Below are 17410 nucleotides of genomic sequence, written 5' to 3' on the forward strand. Positions count from 1 at the left end.
AAAGTGTGTTCCCGAGTCTCGCTGGCGCCTGCCTCATTTCAGATCCCGCAAATATCGAGCCCAACGTCGACTGTAATCGCATGAAATGCCTCATTTAGAACAAGATGGCCCCTTGGCCAAGCGTCAAAAGACCGTGTCGAAGCCGACGTCTAAGCCATCGTCGCAGCGCCAGAGAATATTCGCCCCTTACAGAGTACGCCGCGCAATGCAATCAGCATACACTTAGCAGCATTGGTGAAGCTAACTTTAGAGATAGACGATAGGGCTTGTTTCCTCGACCGACGTACCATTCACTACTGTCCCGCTTGGAAAGACGACCTTCCAGCTGACCACCTCAGTGGGCCGATCATTACAGACCTATGATCTGAAGCGAGGTCTGAACCTTGTCTTCATCACACGACCCCAAACACCACACCAGATTACCGCGACCTGTTCCTGGAGACGACAAGTACTCGCTGCTTGGGGCGACCATCGTAATGGCGAATCGCAGGGAATATGGGTTTACCAACGGGGAAAGAAGGTTGGCCAACTCGAGCTGCCGGCCGACCTTGACCAGCCCATCAAACAACTTCTCGTCTTCGGCTCGTGGATCATAGCCTGCTGTTCCAACAGAATAGAGGTCTTCAAGAACGAGACGCTCGAGCACTACACCACTTTGAATGCGCTGGGCGGCCAGAAGGGGGATGACGAGCTCACCGAAATCTGCACCATGCCAACCTACCTGAATAAGATCTTTGCTGGTCGCCGAGATGGATGGGTCGAGATCTGGAACGTCTCCACGGGAAACCTCATCTACACAATCCTTCCGCCTTCCCCCAAGTGCGGTGCCGTGACTTGTCTTCAGCCATCGCCGGCCCTGTCGCTAATGGCCATTTCATACGCAAACGGTGCGCTAGTTATTCAAAACGTGCTTACCGACAAGCCTTCCCTGCAAATACTTGCTGGAGACGAGGGCGCGCCCGTGACCTCTATCTCGTTCCGAACCGACGGCCAAGGGGCAGGCCCAGATGGCCGCAAGGATGGTGTCATGGCCACAGCAACTGATGCGAGCGGTGATGTCACTTTCTGGGACCTTAATGGAGGCGGTAGAGTTATGGGTATTCTCAGGAGCGCACACAACCCTCCTTCCGGTGATGGACCCCTAGTTCGCGGGGGTATTAATAAGGTTGAGTTCCTTGCTGGACAACCGGTTATTGTGACCAGCGGTCATGATAATTCCCTAAAAACGTGGATTTTCGACGAAACCCCTTTCTCTCCCATACCGCGGATACTTCATTCGAGAAGTGGTCATGCGGGCCCTGTCACGTCCCTTCAGTTCCTTCCTTCAGACTTCGATGGTGCCGAAGCTGGCAACAAGTGGCTGCTCAGTGCTGGGCAGGATCGCAGTTTATGGGGATGGAGTCTGCGCCGCGACGGGCAGAGCACAGAATTGAGTCAGGGCAACATTCGTAAGAAGGCCAAGAAATACGGCATCCTGGCGAATGAGGTATTGCGACGCGGTCCGACAACATCGCTTGACGACCTAAAAGCACCCGAAATCACGTGCATAGCTTGCTCTCTGAACCGGGACGGTGGCATAGGTGCCATACCTGGTAAGCAGGCCCTGTGGCAGAAGACGCAAAAGCAAAAGAAGCTCGTGGGTGCCGAGATCAGCAGCATGACTGGCTGGGAGAGTGTTGTTACTGCCCACAAAGATGACTCGTTTGCGCGCACCTGGTTCTGGGGCCGAAAGAGAGCTGGCAGATGGGCTTTCCAGACAACAGACCAAACGAACGTATCCACTGTTGCTATGAGTCCTTGCGGAACGTTTGCCGTGGTGGGATCCACGGGTGGTGGAATTGATATGTTCAACCTGCAGTCTGGGCTTCATCGGCAGCGCTTCCCGTCTGCGCTGACTCCGGCCCAGGCAAGGCAGGCAAAACTACAGCAACTCAAGCAAGCCAGCGATGTCTTGCAACTTGAGGCGCGCTCTGCCACACCCTTCGGCCCCGGCATGGGACGGCATACCAAGGCAGTCACAGGCATTGCTGTGGATTCCATGAACAAGTCGATCATCAGCTGCTCGCTCGACGGAAAAGTCAAGTTCTGGGAGTTTTTGACAGGACGCCTCGTGGGACAGATTAACTGGGCTCCGATGACGGCCATCACAGGGTGCCGTTATCATGCCGCCAACGACCTTATCGCATTCGCGTGCGATGATCTTTCGATTCGTGTCGTTGATGTTGAAACCAAGCAGACAATCCGAGAGTTCTGGGGTTGCGAAGGTAAAATCAATGATTTCACTTTCTCCAACGACGGGCGCTGGATCGTCGCCGCATCTCAAGACGGCCTCATTCGCGTTTGGGATCTTCCGACAAGTCACCTTATCGATGCCATCCGCCTGGAGAAGCCATGCACGGCATTGGCCTTCTCGGCGACTGGTGAATATCTCGCCGCTTCTTGCGAGAACCAGTTGGGCGTCAACATTTGGACGAATAAAACCCTGTTCACCCATGTACCAACAAAACAGGTCTCGGAGAAGGAAATTGCACAGGTCGCTGGCCCCACGAGCTCTGGAGAGGGAGGCCAAGGCCTCGTTGAGGCTGCCTTTGAAGAAATCTCCGCGGCCGAGGTGGAAGATGCCGTGGCAGCTCCTACACTTGACCAGCTCAGTGCGGATATGATGACGTTGAGTGTGGTGCCGCGCAGCCGCTGGCAAACTCTTTTGCATCTAGATCTCATTAAGCAGAGAAACAAGCCAAAGGAGGCGCCGAAGTTGCCCGAGAAGGCACCTTTCTTCCTGCCTTCGGCGACTGGGCCTAACGTGGAGAAGTCTGATAAGCCCATCGTCGAAACCATTGATGGAGAGGTAAATCAATCGCGGATTATGAAGTTCGATAGGAACCGACAGGAAGAGGCCTTTACCAGTAAACTGCGTGCGGGTGCTACCTCTGGAAACTGTATGAATCCCCCTCTACCTTCGCTGCCCTTCTAGGCTTTCGCAGACTTACTAACATTCTCTTCCAGATGACGCCTTTATTGATTACCTAAAGGTTCTGTCTCCATCAAGTGCCGATCTTGAGCTTCGGTCACTGTCACCCAGCGGGGACGACTCCGAACTGAACGAGCTACTTCACTTCATCCGTGCGCTCACCAGCCGTCTGAAGGCCAGGCGTGATTATGAGCTGACCCAGGCGTGGATGACTGTATTCCTGAGGTTGCATTTCGACATAGTTATGGAGAACGATAACCTAATGGCCGAGCTCGCAGAGTGGAAGAAGTACCAGGCGCAGGAGTGCGAAAGGATCGACAACTTGGTTGGTTACTGTGGTGGCGTGGTTGGGTTCCTGAGAAGCCCGCGCACATGAGTGTCATGGGTTGTATATAATGGCTTATAGCGTGGCGAACGTAGAGCTGTTCAGCTAATATCATCCCGACTGTTATCGTGTTGTATATACACACATATGTTACAGCGGTATTTCAATATCAATGGATTTTATGGTCATTTATTGCGTTGTACGCCATGCAGGGATAGGTGTGAAACCCAGAAGACTTTCACGGTTGAGAGGCCCAGTACATGATCATGATCAACTAACAGCTATTCCAGGTAGGTGTATACATTGTATAGGCCCTCTGCCCGATTGGCTCCAACACGCTGCAGACCCACCACATGGACCCTGCCACCGGTGACTGGTTCACCCTAGCCAGCCAATATCACGCCGCTCTTCGCTCCAATTCAATCCAGCTCAACCCACATCCGCTGCGCCGCATTCCACACGATGCGCATAGCCACTCATAAGAAGCCCCTCGTCATCAAGGAAGATGGCTTCGTGGTCTAGTGGTATGATTGCTGCTTCGGGTATAATTATCCTTCTCCTTGAACGAGGAACTGTAGCAGGTCTCGGGTTCGAATCCCGACGAAGCCCAGTTGGTGTACTTCCATTTTGCTGTCCTTTTTATCCTTCTCTTATTTTTTTATGTTTCTTGTTGCGAAAACACCTGATTTTTATTCCTGGTAGTCAGGCAATGTCTAGTAGATGCCTGCAGTTTTCCCAGGCACATCAGCTACCGCTGGGTGACTAGCAGTACCTGGTAGAAGTACAGCTAGGATACACCTTGTTATTATTCTGAGTACTGCATCACCTCAATTACCCAACCCTGCTTCCTGTTGTAGTCTGACTACACGTAGCAACATAGATCAGCCGTGCGACGGAGACTCCGCCTAGCGTCCGATACAATAGGCCTTGGCATCGGAGCTCCCACCGGTTGAAGGCCGACCAACTTTGTTGTCAATCCCGAGGGGCATGTCACTAGTTTTCATTAGAAGAATGTGTTTTGTTTCTTGAAATTATATGCATGCTGAATTGTGTTCATGAACCAACAAGTCAGTTGACTTATACAACACAGCTGAGCGCTTGGCATGGCCGACACCATGAGCAGCAATACCACGAAGCCCATAAACCTGCAGACAGGCTGGCCCTCTGCCCGTTTATGTGCCTCGACCGCCATATTCCATGGCGCCCAGCAGGTGCTCACCTCCGAGTCGGACGCCGGCCCGGCTATGCTCTACGGACCACGTATCGGACACACGCCCCTGCGCGAGAGCCTGGCGGCATGGCTAAGCACGTTTTACGCCCAAACGAGGGCGATGGGTGGCGATGGTGCCACTGCCATCTCTACGACCACCAAAGACCGCATCGCCATTAGCAACGGCGCCTCGGGCAACTTGGCCAACATACTGCAGAAGTTCGCGGACCCCCTCTACACGCGCGCCATCTTCTTGGCCGAGCCCACGTATTTCCTGGCCTGTCCCATCATGGAGGACAACGGGTTCCGCGGGAAGCTGCGGGGTATACCCGAGGGCGGCCCGGAGCATGGCGGCCTGGACCTCGCCTTTCTGCGCCAATGTCTACAAGATACCGAGGCGGAAACGGTCCGGATAGCTGCGGAGAGCGGTCGGGTAGACGGGCCGGCTCTGAAGACCGGACCCTCGTACCCCAAGGTGTTCAAGTACATCATATACGTGGTGCCAACGTTTGCGAACCCCAGCGGGAAAACGATGGCGGAGCAGACGCGCCGGGAACTCGTCCGCGCAGCACGAGAGTTCGATGCGCTGATTATTTCGGACGATGTGTATGACTACCTCAGTTGGCCAGCTACTCGGACCGGGGACGAGAATGGGACCACCATGGCCTTACTTCCGTCTGCTCCTCCCCCGCCCCCATCCAGACTAGTGGATATCGATCGCGGGATGGACGGCTACGACGAGGAATGGGGAAATACACTCAGCAATGGGTCATTTTCGAAAATCATTGGGCCGGGAGTGCGGGTTGGCTGGGCTGATTGTGCGCCGAGATTGGCCTTTGAATTAGGCGAGGTGTAAGTTTTTGTTTCACGGCGATCCGATACTTGAGCTGATCACGTTGTTTAGCGGCTCGTCGAGCTCAGGTGGCGGCCCTGCTCATCTGTCTTCTACGTTCGTAGATAAGATGATCCGCAGTGGTGAACTAGACGTGCACATCCAGAAGGTTTTGATTCCGACGTATAGGCGGCGGTACCACGTCATGATGGAATGCATCACGCAACTGCTGGTACCCCTTGGCGTGAAAGTCGAGTCCAGCAGCCTCCCCGATAAGGAAGCTAGCACAGGCGTCGCCGGCGGCTTCTTCGCTTACCTGCGGCTCCCTGATGATGTTCCGCATGCGCGGACCGTCGCGTCGGTGGCCTTACGGGAGCGGGGGCTTCGAATCGCCTTTGGGCACTTGTTTGTCGTGGCTGGGGACACAGAAAGTATTGCCAGAGCAGAGGGGCCGGCGGGTATTGCGAGATGCTTCCGGCTGTGCTGGGCGTGGCACGAAGAGGATGAGCTACGGGAGGGGGGTGCGGAGGTTAGCGGATACGCTTGCGTCCATACGAGAGAGAATGTCGAGAGGAGAGGCTATTCAGGAAGACGCGATCGGCGTGCGGTAAACTAGACTCGTCTTTGGAAAATGAACTCTTTGCCCATTCACCTATTCACACAGAGGGGGCGAGCTGTACGTTTGTTTACCAGAGCACTTTGGCGGGGCTGGATGGATGTAACCTCCCACTTCCCACTTCCCACTGCCATTCATTACTTGTACCGATCTCCCTCTCCTAGTGCCAACAGGCCCCAGCAAAAAGAGACCCTGGATGCGTTTATTGCGAAAATACGCGACCCGCGGCCACCATCCGCGTCCCCTATTTAGATTGATTCGAACCGTCAAGCCGAGTGGACTGCCTCTACGGACGGCAGAGAGTTTACAAGACTTGCATGCGTCAGTAGGCCAAGCAGCTCATGCGCTGGATTCTGGTCAGCAAGCTCCGAGCCTGCCCACCCCGGTGTACACCTCTACGAACCTTCCAATCGAGCACTTAATAAGGACCTCAGGCTTGATGCACTCACCACTCGCCTAGCCTTTCCCCCACGGAACACCAGAACCCAACGCCCCGAGACCAAAGTTCCACAACAACAACAACCCCCGAGACCACACCCGGCCGTTGCTCACTCACCTTTGCAACCAATTGCGACAACGGGCAAACGATGCGATAAGCAACCGATTCTGGGACAGACGATGCCTCTGGTGCCAGTTGCCGCTTCCACCTCCCGGCTTACGAGCAATCACCACACAACAAATATAGCCGAGATCGACTCTCGACCTGTCGCTCCCAGCTGCCGCTTCACCAGCGAAGAACGGTCATGACCACATGTTTCGCCGATCGTCGCCCAGCATGTTTCTTCCCACCTTCTTAAACCCCTCGGGGAGCCGCACCAGCTCGCACAGGTCCAAGTCTTCGAGAGCATCGCCCGAGCCCTCCCCCGTCCGCTCTCGAAGCCCCGACCCGTCTCTGTCCGATTACCTGTACGACGAGTCGCAGCTCGAACCTCCGCCGCCGTTGTCCAAGGAGCTCCTGGACCTGAACACATGCCTGGAGATCCTCGCGACCATCTTCCCCGATGTCCAGGTAGAGGTCTTCCGCGAGATGCTGGCGAGCTTCTCGGAAGAGTCAAGACTTGAAGTCATTGCAGATGCTATGCTCAAGAACCCCGCTGCTTGGGTCAAGGGGCGCCGCAGACTGCGGGGTGGCCAAAAAGGAGGGCGAGGCCGCAATAGACGAGCCTCCCGTGCCATCGGCCGAGGCTTTCAGAGGATCGGACTACCGTAACGCCGTGAGAACATTAGCCTGGCACGAATTCAAAGGCCTGTCGAAATCTGCCATCGACGCGGTGCTCTCTGAATCAAACTATTCGTACCTGGATGCCCGCCCGACGCTGGTGAGCCTGTCATCCAAGTCGTGGAAGTTCACTATATCGTCTATGCTGTTCCGCCGAAAACCGGTAACTACAGGCGAGGCAGAGAACCACCCCCTGGTCGTGTGGAAGTCTTCTGGCCACGGGTACATAGTCCCGACAATCAAGGCGACGGGCAACCCCGAACTGGACAAGGAACTCTTTAACGAACTCATTATGCCACTGAAGCGCCGTGAAGCGACAACCAGAGAGGAGAGCGACCGCACTCTCGCCATGACTCTACACACTGAGGAAGCCGAGGCTGCTGAAGCTACTTATGAGTGCGCCTGTTGCTTCACAGAAGCCACGTTTGAGGAGTTCACAACATGCAATACGCCCGAGGGACATATGATTTGCTTCCGCTGTGTCCAACACTCCATCACCGAGGCCATCTTCGGGCAGGGCTGGCATCGGAGCATCAATAAAGACACTGGCACCTTGCACTGCCCTGCTGTGGCATCACAGGAATGCAAGGGCTGTATCTCGGCAGAGCACATTTATCGTGCTATGATGCAAGAGAAGAACGGGGCCGAGGTACTGCGCAAGTTTGATCAGCGGCTCGCAGACCATGATCTCTTGTCGAGCAATCTCCCGCTGATCAGGTGTCCATTCTGCAACTACGCTGAAGTGGATGATCTATACCTGCCGCAATCTGCTCGAAAGCGACTAAGACTTCGCGCAAGTAGTCTTCCCAACCTGATCTTTGTCATTATTCCAACACTCTGCGTATTCCCCGTGTCCATCCCACTCCTCGTCTTTCTCGCGGTGGTGGGCTTCTTCCTCTCCGGTATCAGTGTGGCTAGAAATTACGCAATTTCACATTTCCGCGCTGCCATTACCCGCCACCAGCGACGCCGTCATGGCCTCCGATTTGTGTGCCGCAATCCAGCCTGTGGGCAAGCCTCGTGCATGTCGTGCTCGAAAGGCTGGGTCGATATCCACGTGTGCCACGAGTCGGAGCTAGTGGCGCTGCGGACGGCGGTGGAACAGGCCATGTCGTTGGCGGTCAAGCGCGTCTGTCCGCGATGCTACACATCGTTTGTGAAATCCGCCGGCTGCAATAAGCTGACCTGTCCCTGCGGCTACAAGATGTGCTATGTCTGCCGCGCCGACATCGGCGCGTCTAACCAGGGCTACAGCCATTTTTGCCAGCACTTCCGGCCCGAGGGAGACGGCCGAAAATGCCTCGAGTGCCGCAAGTGCAACCTATGGGAGGCCGAAGACCAGGAGGCCATCCTGCGCCAGGCCCGTGAGGACACGGAGCGCAAGTGGCGGGACGAGAACCGCGACATCTCGGCGGCGGAGCGCGCGTATCTCGACACGGGTATCGCAGCAAGCGGCGCCGGCGCCGGCAAGGCCGTGCAGAGGGTGCTGACGACGGGCCGCCTTCCGAGCATCAACGATGTCTTTGACTTCTTTGTGGAGACACTGCTCGTGGTGTAGGAGCTCATGAGACTAGATTGGCTGCAAATAGGCTGACGCCAAAATATATGGATACGTTGGGAGAATGAAAATACATAACAGTAAGGGGATCGAAACAAGCATGCATGGAGTTTCCGGAGCACACGCCATATCAGATGGTGAGGGGCGTCTTTATTTGAGGGTTCTTTTTTTCAGTCGGCATACATAGATCACTGTCTATATCAGGGGAACAGCCAAGGGAAACAGGGAACCACTGGACGGCGGGCATATGGGACATGGGACAAATAGGACATAGGCCACACCTTAGAAGGAGAGACACACGCTTTCATGGCGCGCAACGAGATAACAACAACAACAACAACGTCGCATGAGGGCTATGCCGCTTTGGTTCATGTACACCTAGGTAAACTATCATGAGAAGAGGAGGAAGATCCGGCATGAAGCTTATAGGCTTCGAGAGCATCGGAGGCTACGGACAGACCGCATCGATAAATCATACCCAGGGCTTTAGAGACTGATTTAGTTTTTATCAATAATGAGAGAAGCTTGAACACACGCCGGTCACCATATGATTAATACTACGGCAGAAATGGTCTGAACTGTTCCTTTTGCTGTCTCTGGGTCTGCCGGATTTCAAACTACTACTCATCGCACACTGCCCTCATCGGGAGGTTTTGACAACCTAGCCTAAGTAATTATACACTATCATCACACATTCTCTCTCTTCCTTATTTTAAATCTTGGAAGAAGACCCATCGACCAACTCGGCCGCAGCGCCCGAGATGGCCATCTTGCCCGTCTCCTTGACCTTGGCCTGGAAGATGACCTTGTTGCCGTCCCTCCACATCTCGGTGACGAGCGTCTCGCCGGGCAGGACGGTGCCGGCGAAGCGGACCTTGATGTTCTTGAAGGGGCCGAACTTCTCGTAGACGGCCTTGCCGGCGATGCCCATGAAGCAGAGGCCGTGCAGGATGGGGCGCTTGAAGCCGCCCATCTTGGCGAAGTTGGGGTCGACGTGCAGCGGGCTGTTTTTTTGTTCGGTCAGTCAGTCACCCCAGCTCGCTTTTCTTCGTGCTCTCTGCTTTGGTGTACTTACTTGTAATCACCGCTCAGTCGGTACACGGCCGCCTGCTCCTCCGTCGTAGTCGACTCCACCACGACGTCCGGCATGCGCTTGGGCGGGCTGTTGGCCGCCGTGGAGGCGCCGCGGTCCTGGGGCTTGCGCTGCCCGCCGAAGCCGCCGCAGCCGCGGAGGAAGACGGTCGACTCGTTGTAGAACAGGTCCTCGCCCGTCTCGGCGTTCTTGGTCAGCACGCCGCCCTTCAGGATGGCCGCCGACCCCTTGTCCACCACCTCGATCAGCTTGGCGTAGCTCTTGGTACGCGCCCCCGTCGGGATCGGGTACTTCTTGATCTCCAAGTACTGCTCGCCGTGCAGCAGCATCATGGGGTTGAAGTTGGGCACCACCTGGTCCATCGAATAAGGCGTGTTCACGTCGAAGGCCGGGATGACGCCGTAGGTCGGCAGAACCTGGAAGTCCTCGTGGCCCTCGAAGACGTAGGGGATCTCGGTCCGCTTGGCGCCAACGCCCAGGTTGTACAGCATGCAGTCACGTTCCGAATAGCTGAACTCGGTCTCGGGCGACTTGGCCTGCTGTGCTGTGGCGATGGCCTCTAGGTACTTCTTGCCTTCGCTCTCGGGCAAAGCAGGGCTGGGTTTCTTCTGCTTCTAAAAATTACATGATTCGTTAATATTTCTTCATGACTACTGCTAGTAGGTATGTATATAAGATACAGAATCGAGCGCAAATGAATAGTGGCCTCATACCTTTGCAGCGCCGCTCCTGTTCTCCATGTTTTCCATAATCTTGCCTACAGAGTCCGCCGCCTTCTCGGGGTGATCTGCCCGCTCGTCGAAGGTAATGACCTTGGACCACTGCTGGAGCACAGCCTCGGGGGTGAGAGGCACATCAATGGGGAAGGCAGCGCCGCCAGATCGTTGCCAACGGGTCTGACCGCACCAGCCGCTGCCTACTTCGTACAACCCGCCGTTGGGGTTCTTGGGCACCTTGTCACTGCAGAGTGCCAGTACAAGAGGAGCTATGTAGTCAGGCTTGAAGGCCTGAACGAGCTCCTCGGGCAGGATTGTGGCAGTCATCGCAGTACCGGCGTTGGGAGCGATCGTGTTCGTGTAGATGTTGTACTTGTGACCCTCAAGCGCAAGAGCTCGCGAAAGGCCCAGGATACCACATTTCTAAGATGTTGTCAGTACCATAGCAGATAAGCTGTCTGTGGGGATATACTTACGGCTGCAGCATAGTTGGCCTGTCCAAAGTTTCCGTAGATACCACTGGTAGAGGTGGTGTTTACGATACGACCATACTTCTGCTTCAGCATGATGGGCCAGGCTGCCTTGGTGACCTTGTAGGTGCCGCGCAGATGCACGTTCATGACGGGATCCCAAAGGCTGTCGTCCATGTTGGTGAAGGCCTTGTCGCGGAGAATGCCTGCATTGTTGATGATGATGTCGATGCGGCCGAAGGCATCCATGGCACCCTTTACCACCTTTTCACCTTCCTCGGCCGAGGCCTTGACGCCAGCAGCCTTGCCACCCATCTTCTTAATCTCCTCGACGACAGTGTCGGGGTTCATCAGATCGTTGACAACTACGGAGGCGCCAGCCCTGGCCAGGGCGAGACTGTAAGCACGGCCAATACCGGCGCCGCCACCTGTTACCAGAGCCACACGGCCCTTGAAGTCCAGGGGCTCGCCCTTATCGCTAGGTCCCATCTTCATCGAGTCTTCCAGAAGAGACATGAAGTCGTTTGGCCCCGATGGATATTGAGGGTCCGAGAAGTCTGTGACCTTGTCCCACTTCTTCAGGATAGCTCCCGGGGTATAGCTGTCGTCGGCCTTGAGCAGAAGACCGCTGGACCGCTCCCAGCGGAGCTTCGCGACGTGGCCGCCACCAACCTCGAAGATGCTGCCGTTCTCGTCGGTGTTGTTCTTGTGGACCAGCACAGCAACGAGCGGTACGACCCAGTCGGGCTTCAGGTTCTCGAGCACGTCCGGGGGCATGACCGTCTCGGTCATGCGGCTGGCAGCGATAGGCGCAATGACGTTGCAGATAATGTTGTACTTGGCGCCCTCCTTGGCGAGCGTCTCGGTGAAGCCGACCTGGGCTAGCTTAGCAGCCGAGTAGTTGCACTGGCCGAAGCTACCGAACAGACCAGCCGCCGAAGCCGTGTTGATGACGCGACCGTACTTCTGTTTACGGAAGTACGGCCACGCGGCACGGGCGCACTTGTAGGCACCTCTGACGTGGACCTTCATAATCAGGTCCCAATCCTGATCGGACATGTTCTTGAAGCTGACATCGCGGAGGATTCCGGCGTTGTTGATCAGCACGTCGATGCGGCCGTAGTTCTTGATCGCGGTCTCGATAATCTTGTCGCCGTTCTCGACACTGTCGTAGTTCGCGACGGCCTGGCCGCCGGCCTTCTTAATCTCGTCTACCACGACATCGGCAGCCTATCGCAAAGAGGGCGTGTTAGAACAATCTCATTTGCCCAGGCGGAAGATTCGCCCACAAAGGGGGTGGACTGTAGGATGCTGAGGTTGGGGGTTTGGCTGTTTACCTTGCTGGAGTTACCCTCTCCTTTGAAAGATCCACCGAGATCGTTGACAACAACCTTGGCGCCCCTTGAGCCGAAGAAGGTAGCGTATGCTCTACCGAGACCTCCACCTGCGCCGGTGACGACGACGACCTGATCATCGTAGCGCAATTGGCCCGCCATCGTGTGGGTGTGTGTGCGTGTGGATTCGGGTCGAGAAAAGTGAGAGCAGTGGTGGATGAAGGAAGAGAAAGTAAAATAGGGGACGGTCGGCTGCTGCTGCTTCACAAGAGGGTATCAAGGGGATGGGAAGGGGAAATAGAAGAGTTGTCACAAGTCAAAGTGAAGGGGAAATGGAATGACGAAAGAAGGTTGGGGGGAATTATGTATCAGCAGCGAGTGCCGGGTCGCTCGAACCAATCTGTGAGATATACCCGGGGTAGCTTGCCGCATCGCACTGGCAATTGGCGGCCCATTCCTCTCTGACCTCGGGGAGCCGAGGCTAATCGCTACTCAGCTTTATTAGGCGGGCACTTGGGCCTGGGGTAGGAGCTGCTAATGCCGAGGGGGACCACTATGCCCGATTTGTCGTCGACGATCGCGACCGTCCTGCATTCACATGCCAGACACATCCAGGCTGACAGGCGTGACTTCACCTTGACGATTCGCTGTACGTTAGACGTGTAGACAGAGACGAGGGTGGCCATGTGGTCTGACTTGATCCACATCGACACGACTCCAGCCCAGCTGCCAGCCAGCGCTGGCTCGTCTCTTCTTTCATCTACTACTCGTCTTCGTCTCACATGTGTTTGGACTCGCATGCATGATGCTCCCTACTCCCTTCCTGTCCCCGCAGGCGGTAGGTGTATATAACACGCTGCAAGATTCCGTGCAGAGTCGGCGTGCTTGTGGATTGTGGATTTGTGTGTTGATGTGTCTGTCCGTCCGTCTGTCTGTCTGTCTGTCTGTTCCGCTGCAGACTCCTGGAGGTTAGGCCGTAGGTATGTCATTTGGGGACCTCCACCCCGCAGTGGCCCCCCACAATTACACCGCTGGGCATCATGAGCGAGAGTTCAGTGGCTACCGGGAAGAAGAGCTGGCCGAACAGCTGCCATCGTAGATGAGCCGCCTCTGGTTCCGTGGTGATCAACATCACTCTTGCGCGAATCTGTCAATGGAAAACAAAACACCCACTCTTATTCACACATACACCCCCCTACACAACGAGCACATGCCACTCGGCAAACCCCGAGAGCTATGTCCTTCGGTCCCGAGATCGTCGACGACAAGTCGCCCATCTGCATTCCTTTCATCTTGAAGCGCCTGGGGGAACGACAGCGGATTCAGCACTTGAACTCGAAGCAGCACCTAAGCGCCGAGTCGGGGAAGCCGCCCCCGTTCGTCATTGGCCTGAACGGCGTGCAAGGCGTGGGCAAAACGACGCTCGTCGGGCAGCTCGCCAAAGCCTTGCGCTCACAGCATGGCCTGGAGACGCTCGTTGTCAGCATAGACGACTTCTACCTAACACATGACGACCAGAAGGCGCTGGCTGCATCTCAGCCTGACAACAAACTGGTTGCGTGTCGGGGTGAACCTGGTAATATTTCTTACCCCCAATTTGCCGCTACTTGATTATGATGCTATCCTCAGTCCTATACAGACTCTGAGCATGTCAATACACATTAAACCCCTTTGCAGTCACATATTCGACCAAGTTTCATTTTCATGTGGGGACTAACCCCCTACGTCATCTGAGCAGGAACACATGACATGAAGCTAGCTAGCGCCTTTCTTGAGGCCGTGGTTCGAGGAAAGCCCGCCCGTATCCCCCAATACGACAAGTCGGCCTACGCCGGCGAGGGCGACCGGGTCCCCGAGACGCAATGGAAAGTCGTCAACGGGCCGGGCCAGCCCAAGGTTGAGGTCGTCCTCCTCGAGGGCTGGTGCGTCGGGTTTCGGCCGCTCAGCTCCATGGAGATCACGGCCAAGTGGATGGCCCCGAGCCGCACGCTGCAGCAGCACGACCTGCAGGACCTGGAGTTCGTCAACGGGCGTCTGCAGTCCTATGAGGCCATCACGTCGCTGTTCGACGCCTTCATCCACATCGACGCCGAGGACTTGGAATGGGTATACGACTGGCGTATGGAGCAAGAGGTCAACTTGATCCGAGAAAGGGGAAGCGGCATGACCCGCGAACAAGTCGTCAAATTCGTAGATGCGTACTACCCGGCCTACGAGCTGTACGCGTCCAAGTTGCGACAGGGTGTATTCGCAGATAAGCTCTCATGTCACCTGAGACTGATGGTGTCTAAGGACAGGAGAGTGAAGGAGACATTCATAATCTAATCGCCAAAACAAAACAATATCCGCCACAGCCATTGTAACTGACCATCTCCCGCGTGCATAACATCATCTACAAACAAGCAGATGCCATAACTCCAGACCATGCTTCGTAGTCAGAAGAGCACCTATAAGCCAAGCAAATATACGTAAATGTGTGTGGTTTTGGCAGTTGCTGTAACCCAACCAGCCGTTTGCAATGAAACCATTTGCTCAAAGCGAAGATTGATCGTAGGAGACCGTCCGTGTCGCATCATTCAAAGTCCGTCCGACTCATCAGCTTAGCGCCTTCGCTCTTCAGATCCACAAGAGTCTTGTCGATGCCGCCCATCTTGTGTCTTACAGTGTCTTCCCGCTCGGCAACTTCGTTCTCAAAGTCCTCTATCATCTGCCTCTTCGCTTGGCGGGCCTCTTTGAGCCTATTCATGACTTCACCAAACTTCTCCAGAAACCAGTCGCCAGCGTCATCCCATTCCCCAACAGGCATCGATGTGAAAAACGTAGCCTGTGCCTCTTGGCCTTTATCAAGATAGTGCTGCAGTTTATCAGGCAGGGTCCCCTGTCGTGGCAATAACGTTGACTGGGACTCGGCCTGAGCTGGATCAAAGTCGAACTCTTCGTTCCTCAAATCGTCGTACTGCATTGCAGCAAGCGCCCCATCGTCATAATCAGGCTCAAATTGCCGCTTCTTCGAGCTTGCTTGGCGGTGTTCGGGTGCAGCACGAGGCATGGCACTTTCATGAAGGCTATTGCGACCTCTGCTACTCTTGCTTGCTTTGTTGAAGAGTTGGCGGTTAACCTGGGGTGACTTCTTCGTAGCTGGCTTGGGTGTTGTTTGTTGATCTGTTTCCTCCCCCGCCGAATCTTCTCGGTGACTGACGATGGGAGTCTCAACGTCCATAAACATTGTCGAGCGATGGGGTCCGTGATTGTCGTCGTCCCCCAAAAGCTCGGTATCGTCCTCCATGTCGTCATCTTCCAAGCCCGTTGCTGGGGTTTGATAGGCCTCTCGTGGCGGCGATGACATTGGGTTCTGCCCCTTAGAATAGGGTGTTCGGTTAGAATAGTCAAGCTTTTGCGCACCCCGCAAAGCCAGCCGCGCTCTGGGGTGGTTAAGAGATGGATTTGGTGGCGACCTATCTGGTGCTGTTTGGTAATGTACATCGTCCACATAAGAGTCGTCATCCCGAGGCACTCCCTTTAGTTGGCCTCGGGACCGGGCATCGGGCGTTGAAGAGCTCCTCTGTAGCCCTGGACCATGAGCATGATTAACAAGGTCGATAAATCCATCTTCGTTGATGGTAAAGGGTGGCCGGCTCCGCTCACCACTTTCTCTCTTAACTTGGGATTGACGTGGCGGACTCTGCTTGAAGGTCTGCTGGAAGGAGGCTGACTCTGCCACTGGCCCACGATGCCGATTGCTTATCCGCGATTCATTGTTACTAGCAGAATCGCTGAAGGCTGACCCGTCCACTGTAGAACCGTCCCAGAATGGCTTGGCTCTCTGGGATTGCCTCAATGGATCTGATGCGATTTCCCTGTTTCGTTGTGAACTAGCAGAGCCATCTCTGCTGTGTCCTAGGTGGTTGGCCACAGGGCGGTTAAGAGCTATGCGCGTAGCCAAGGCAGACCCAGCGCGATTCGCGTTCGCATTGATTATGGGCATACGCGACTGCGAGTGAGATTGCTGGGGAGGCGAGTCGTTTTGCGTTGTTGTGATGGGAGCTGGTTGGCTCTGGTTCTGGTAGGCGAGCCTTTTGTGTGGGCTGCCTTGGGGGTTGTCATGTACATGAGGCCCGGTAGGGGCAGCCGTGGCATTTTGCCCAGCGTTTGTAACCCAAGCCTGCATCTTGTTTTTGGACTGCTGAAGAAAGTGGCTAGGAGGCATTGGACCGGGTCGATTCTGCTGCTTTGCTGGCGTTTCAAAGTAAATGGCAAGAACCTCCTCCGATGATCTTTCCTTCTGTTGTGTTTATTGTGCAGGGACGACGCGTAAAGCTTTGTTCTACTGACGATTGACGTGTCGTGATAATAGTTGCGCGAGTATCAATCTCAACACGAGTAACCTGGTCGTTTTGTATCAAGGTGCCATCCTGCCCAATGCGGTAGCAGGAATTGGGTCGCAACGGCTCTCCCTAGAGATCTATAGAGATTTGGATGGCATAGTGTGTTGAGCGGTCCAATGATTCGCGGTTGAGTCGGTTGAATGGTCAATGAGCGCCGTTACTAGGGCCGATTCGAGGAAGCCTCAGATTTCGATGGTTGCGAGACGCGGGGTCATGTGATGCCTCGACTTGCAGAGAAATGCAAATGCAGGGCAACCACGAATAGCAACGTCGCAAACCCTAAATGGTTGCGACTTCCCATTGCGCTCCAATCAGGATTCTTAATTGGCTGCATCGATTTGCACTGAGAGGTTGCCTCACCCTTGGGGCCTCAATGCATGCTGCATATGAGCTGGCGTGCATAAACATGGGGAAATTTTCTCTATGCATCACCAATCAATCTGATATCGAGCTGGCCCGGCACTTTGCTGAATAGACGATGCTATCGAATCAGAAGCGATTACCGCAGTTAGGTCGGTTCATTTTTGGACTTGCAACATATGATGTAGACATCTGCGTGGGGGTGTATAGGGACTGGAGGATGCTGTTCCTACCAGCTATTTCCATTGTACGGTTCATGCCAATCTGCATACATGTAGGTTTATTTGCAACAACATCCCATGATGTGATTCCCAGTGAGGC

The 17410-nt window shown here is 55.0% G+C and overlaps 6 protein-coding genes across 6 annotated transcripts; 4 read left to right on the forward strand and 2 right to left on the reverse strand.

Annotated features, from left to right (window-relative positions):
• Positions 1–85: 85 nt before the first annotated feature.
• Positions 86–3347, forward strand: PG998_003303 (U3 small nucleolar RNA-associated protein 21-like; the record flags this gene model as incomplete). Its single annotated transcript, XM_066870121.1, has 3 exons — positions 86–193; positions 257–2939; positions 3007–3347. 3 exons carry the CDS (start codon positions 86–88, stop codon positions 3345–3347), a joined length of 3132 nt encoding a protein of 1043 aa, XP_066733871.1.
• A 1052-nt stretch (positions 3348–4399) lies between these two features.
• On the forward strand, positions 4400–5954 carry PG998_003304 (uncharacterized protein; the record flags this gene model as incomplete). Its single annotated transcript, XM_066870122.1, has 2 exons — positions 4400–5358; positions 5411–5954. 2 exons carry the CDS (start codon positions 4400–4402, stop codon positions 5952–5954), a joined length of 1503 nt encoding a protein of 500 aa, XP_066733872.1.
• A 775-nt stretch (positions 5955–6729) lies between these two features.
• Positions 6730–8731, forward strand: PG998_003305 (uncharacterized protein; the record flags this gene model as incomplete). The annotated part of the gene is given in 2 exon segments (XM_066870123.1): positions 6730–7017; positions 7028–8731. The coding sequence occupies 2 exon segments, from the start codon at positions 6730–6732 to the stop codon at positions 8729–8731; spliced, it is 1992 nt and encodes a 663-aa protein (XP_066733873.1).
• A 712-nt stretch (positions 8732–9443) lies between these two features.
• On the reverse strand, positions 9444–12506 carry PG998_003306 (short chain dehydrogenase; the record flags this gene model as incomplete). The annotated part of the gene is made up of 5 exons (XM_066870124.1): positions 9444–9735; positions 9807–10438; positions 10538–10963; positions 11017–12240; positions 12348–12506. The coding sequence occupies 5 exons, from the start codon at positions 12504–12506 to the stop codon at positions 9444–9446; spliced, it is 2733 nt and encodes a 910-aa protein (XP_066733874.1).
• A 1074-nt stretch (positions 12507–13580) lies between these two features.
• On the forward strand, positions 13581–14669 carry PG998_003307 (D-glycerate 3-kinase; the record flags this gene model as incomplete). The annotated part of the gene is made up of 2 exons (XM_066870125.1): positions 13581–13920; positions 14083–14669. 2 exons carry the CDS (start codon positions 13581–13583, stop codon positions 14667–14669), a joined length of 927 nt encoding a protein of 308 aa, XP_066733875.1.
• Positions 14670–14916: 247 nt separating this feature from the next.
• PG998_003308 (uncharacterized protein) lies at positions 14917–16512 on the reverse strand (the record flags this gene model as incomplete). The annotated part of the gene is made up of 1 exon (XM_066870126.1): positions 14917–16512. One exon carries the CDS (start codon positions 16510–16512, stop codon positions 14917–14919), a length of 1596 nt encoding a protein of 531 aa, XP_066733876.1.
• Between the last annotated feature and the right edge of the window lie 898 nt (positions 16513–17410).

This window comes from Apiospora kogelbergensis, assembly GCF_038363985.1.
Source record: "Apiospora kogelbergensis strain CBS 113332 chromosome Unknown utg000002l_segment0_segment0, whole genome shotgun sequence".
Classification (NCBI taxonomy): domain Eukaryota; kingdom Fungi; phylum Ascomycota; class Sordariomycetes; order Amphisphaeriales; family Apiosporaceae; genus Apiospora; species Apiospora kogelbergensis.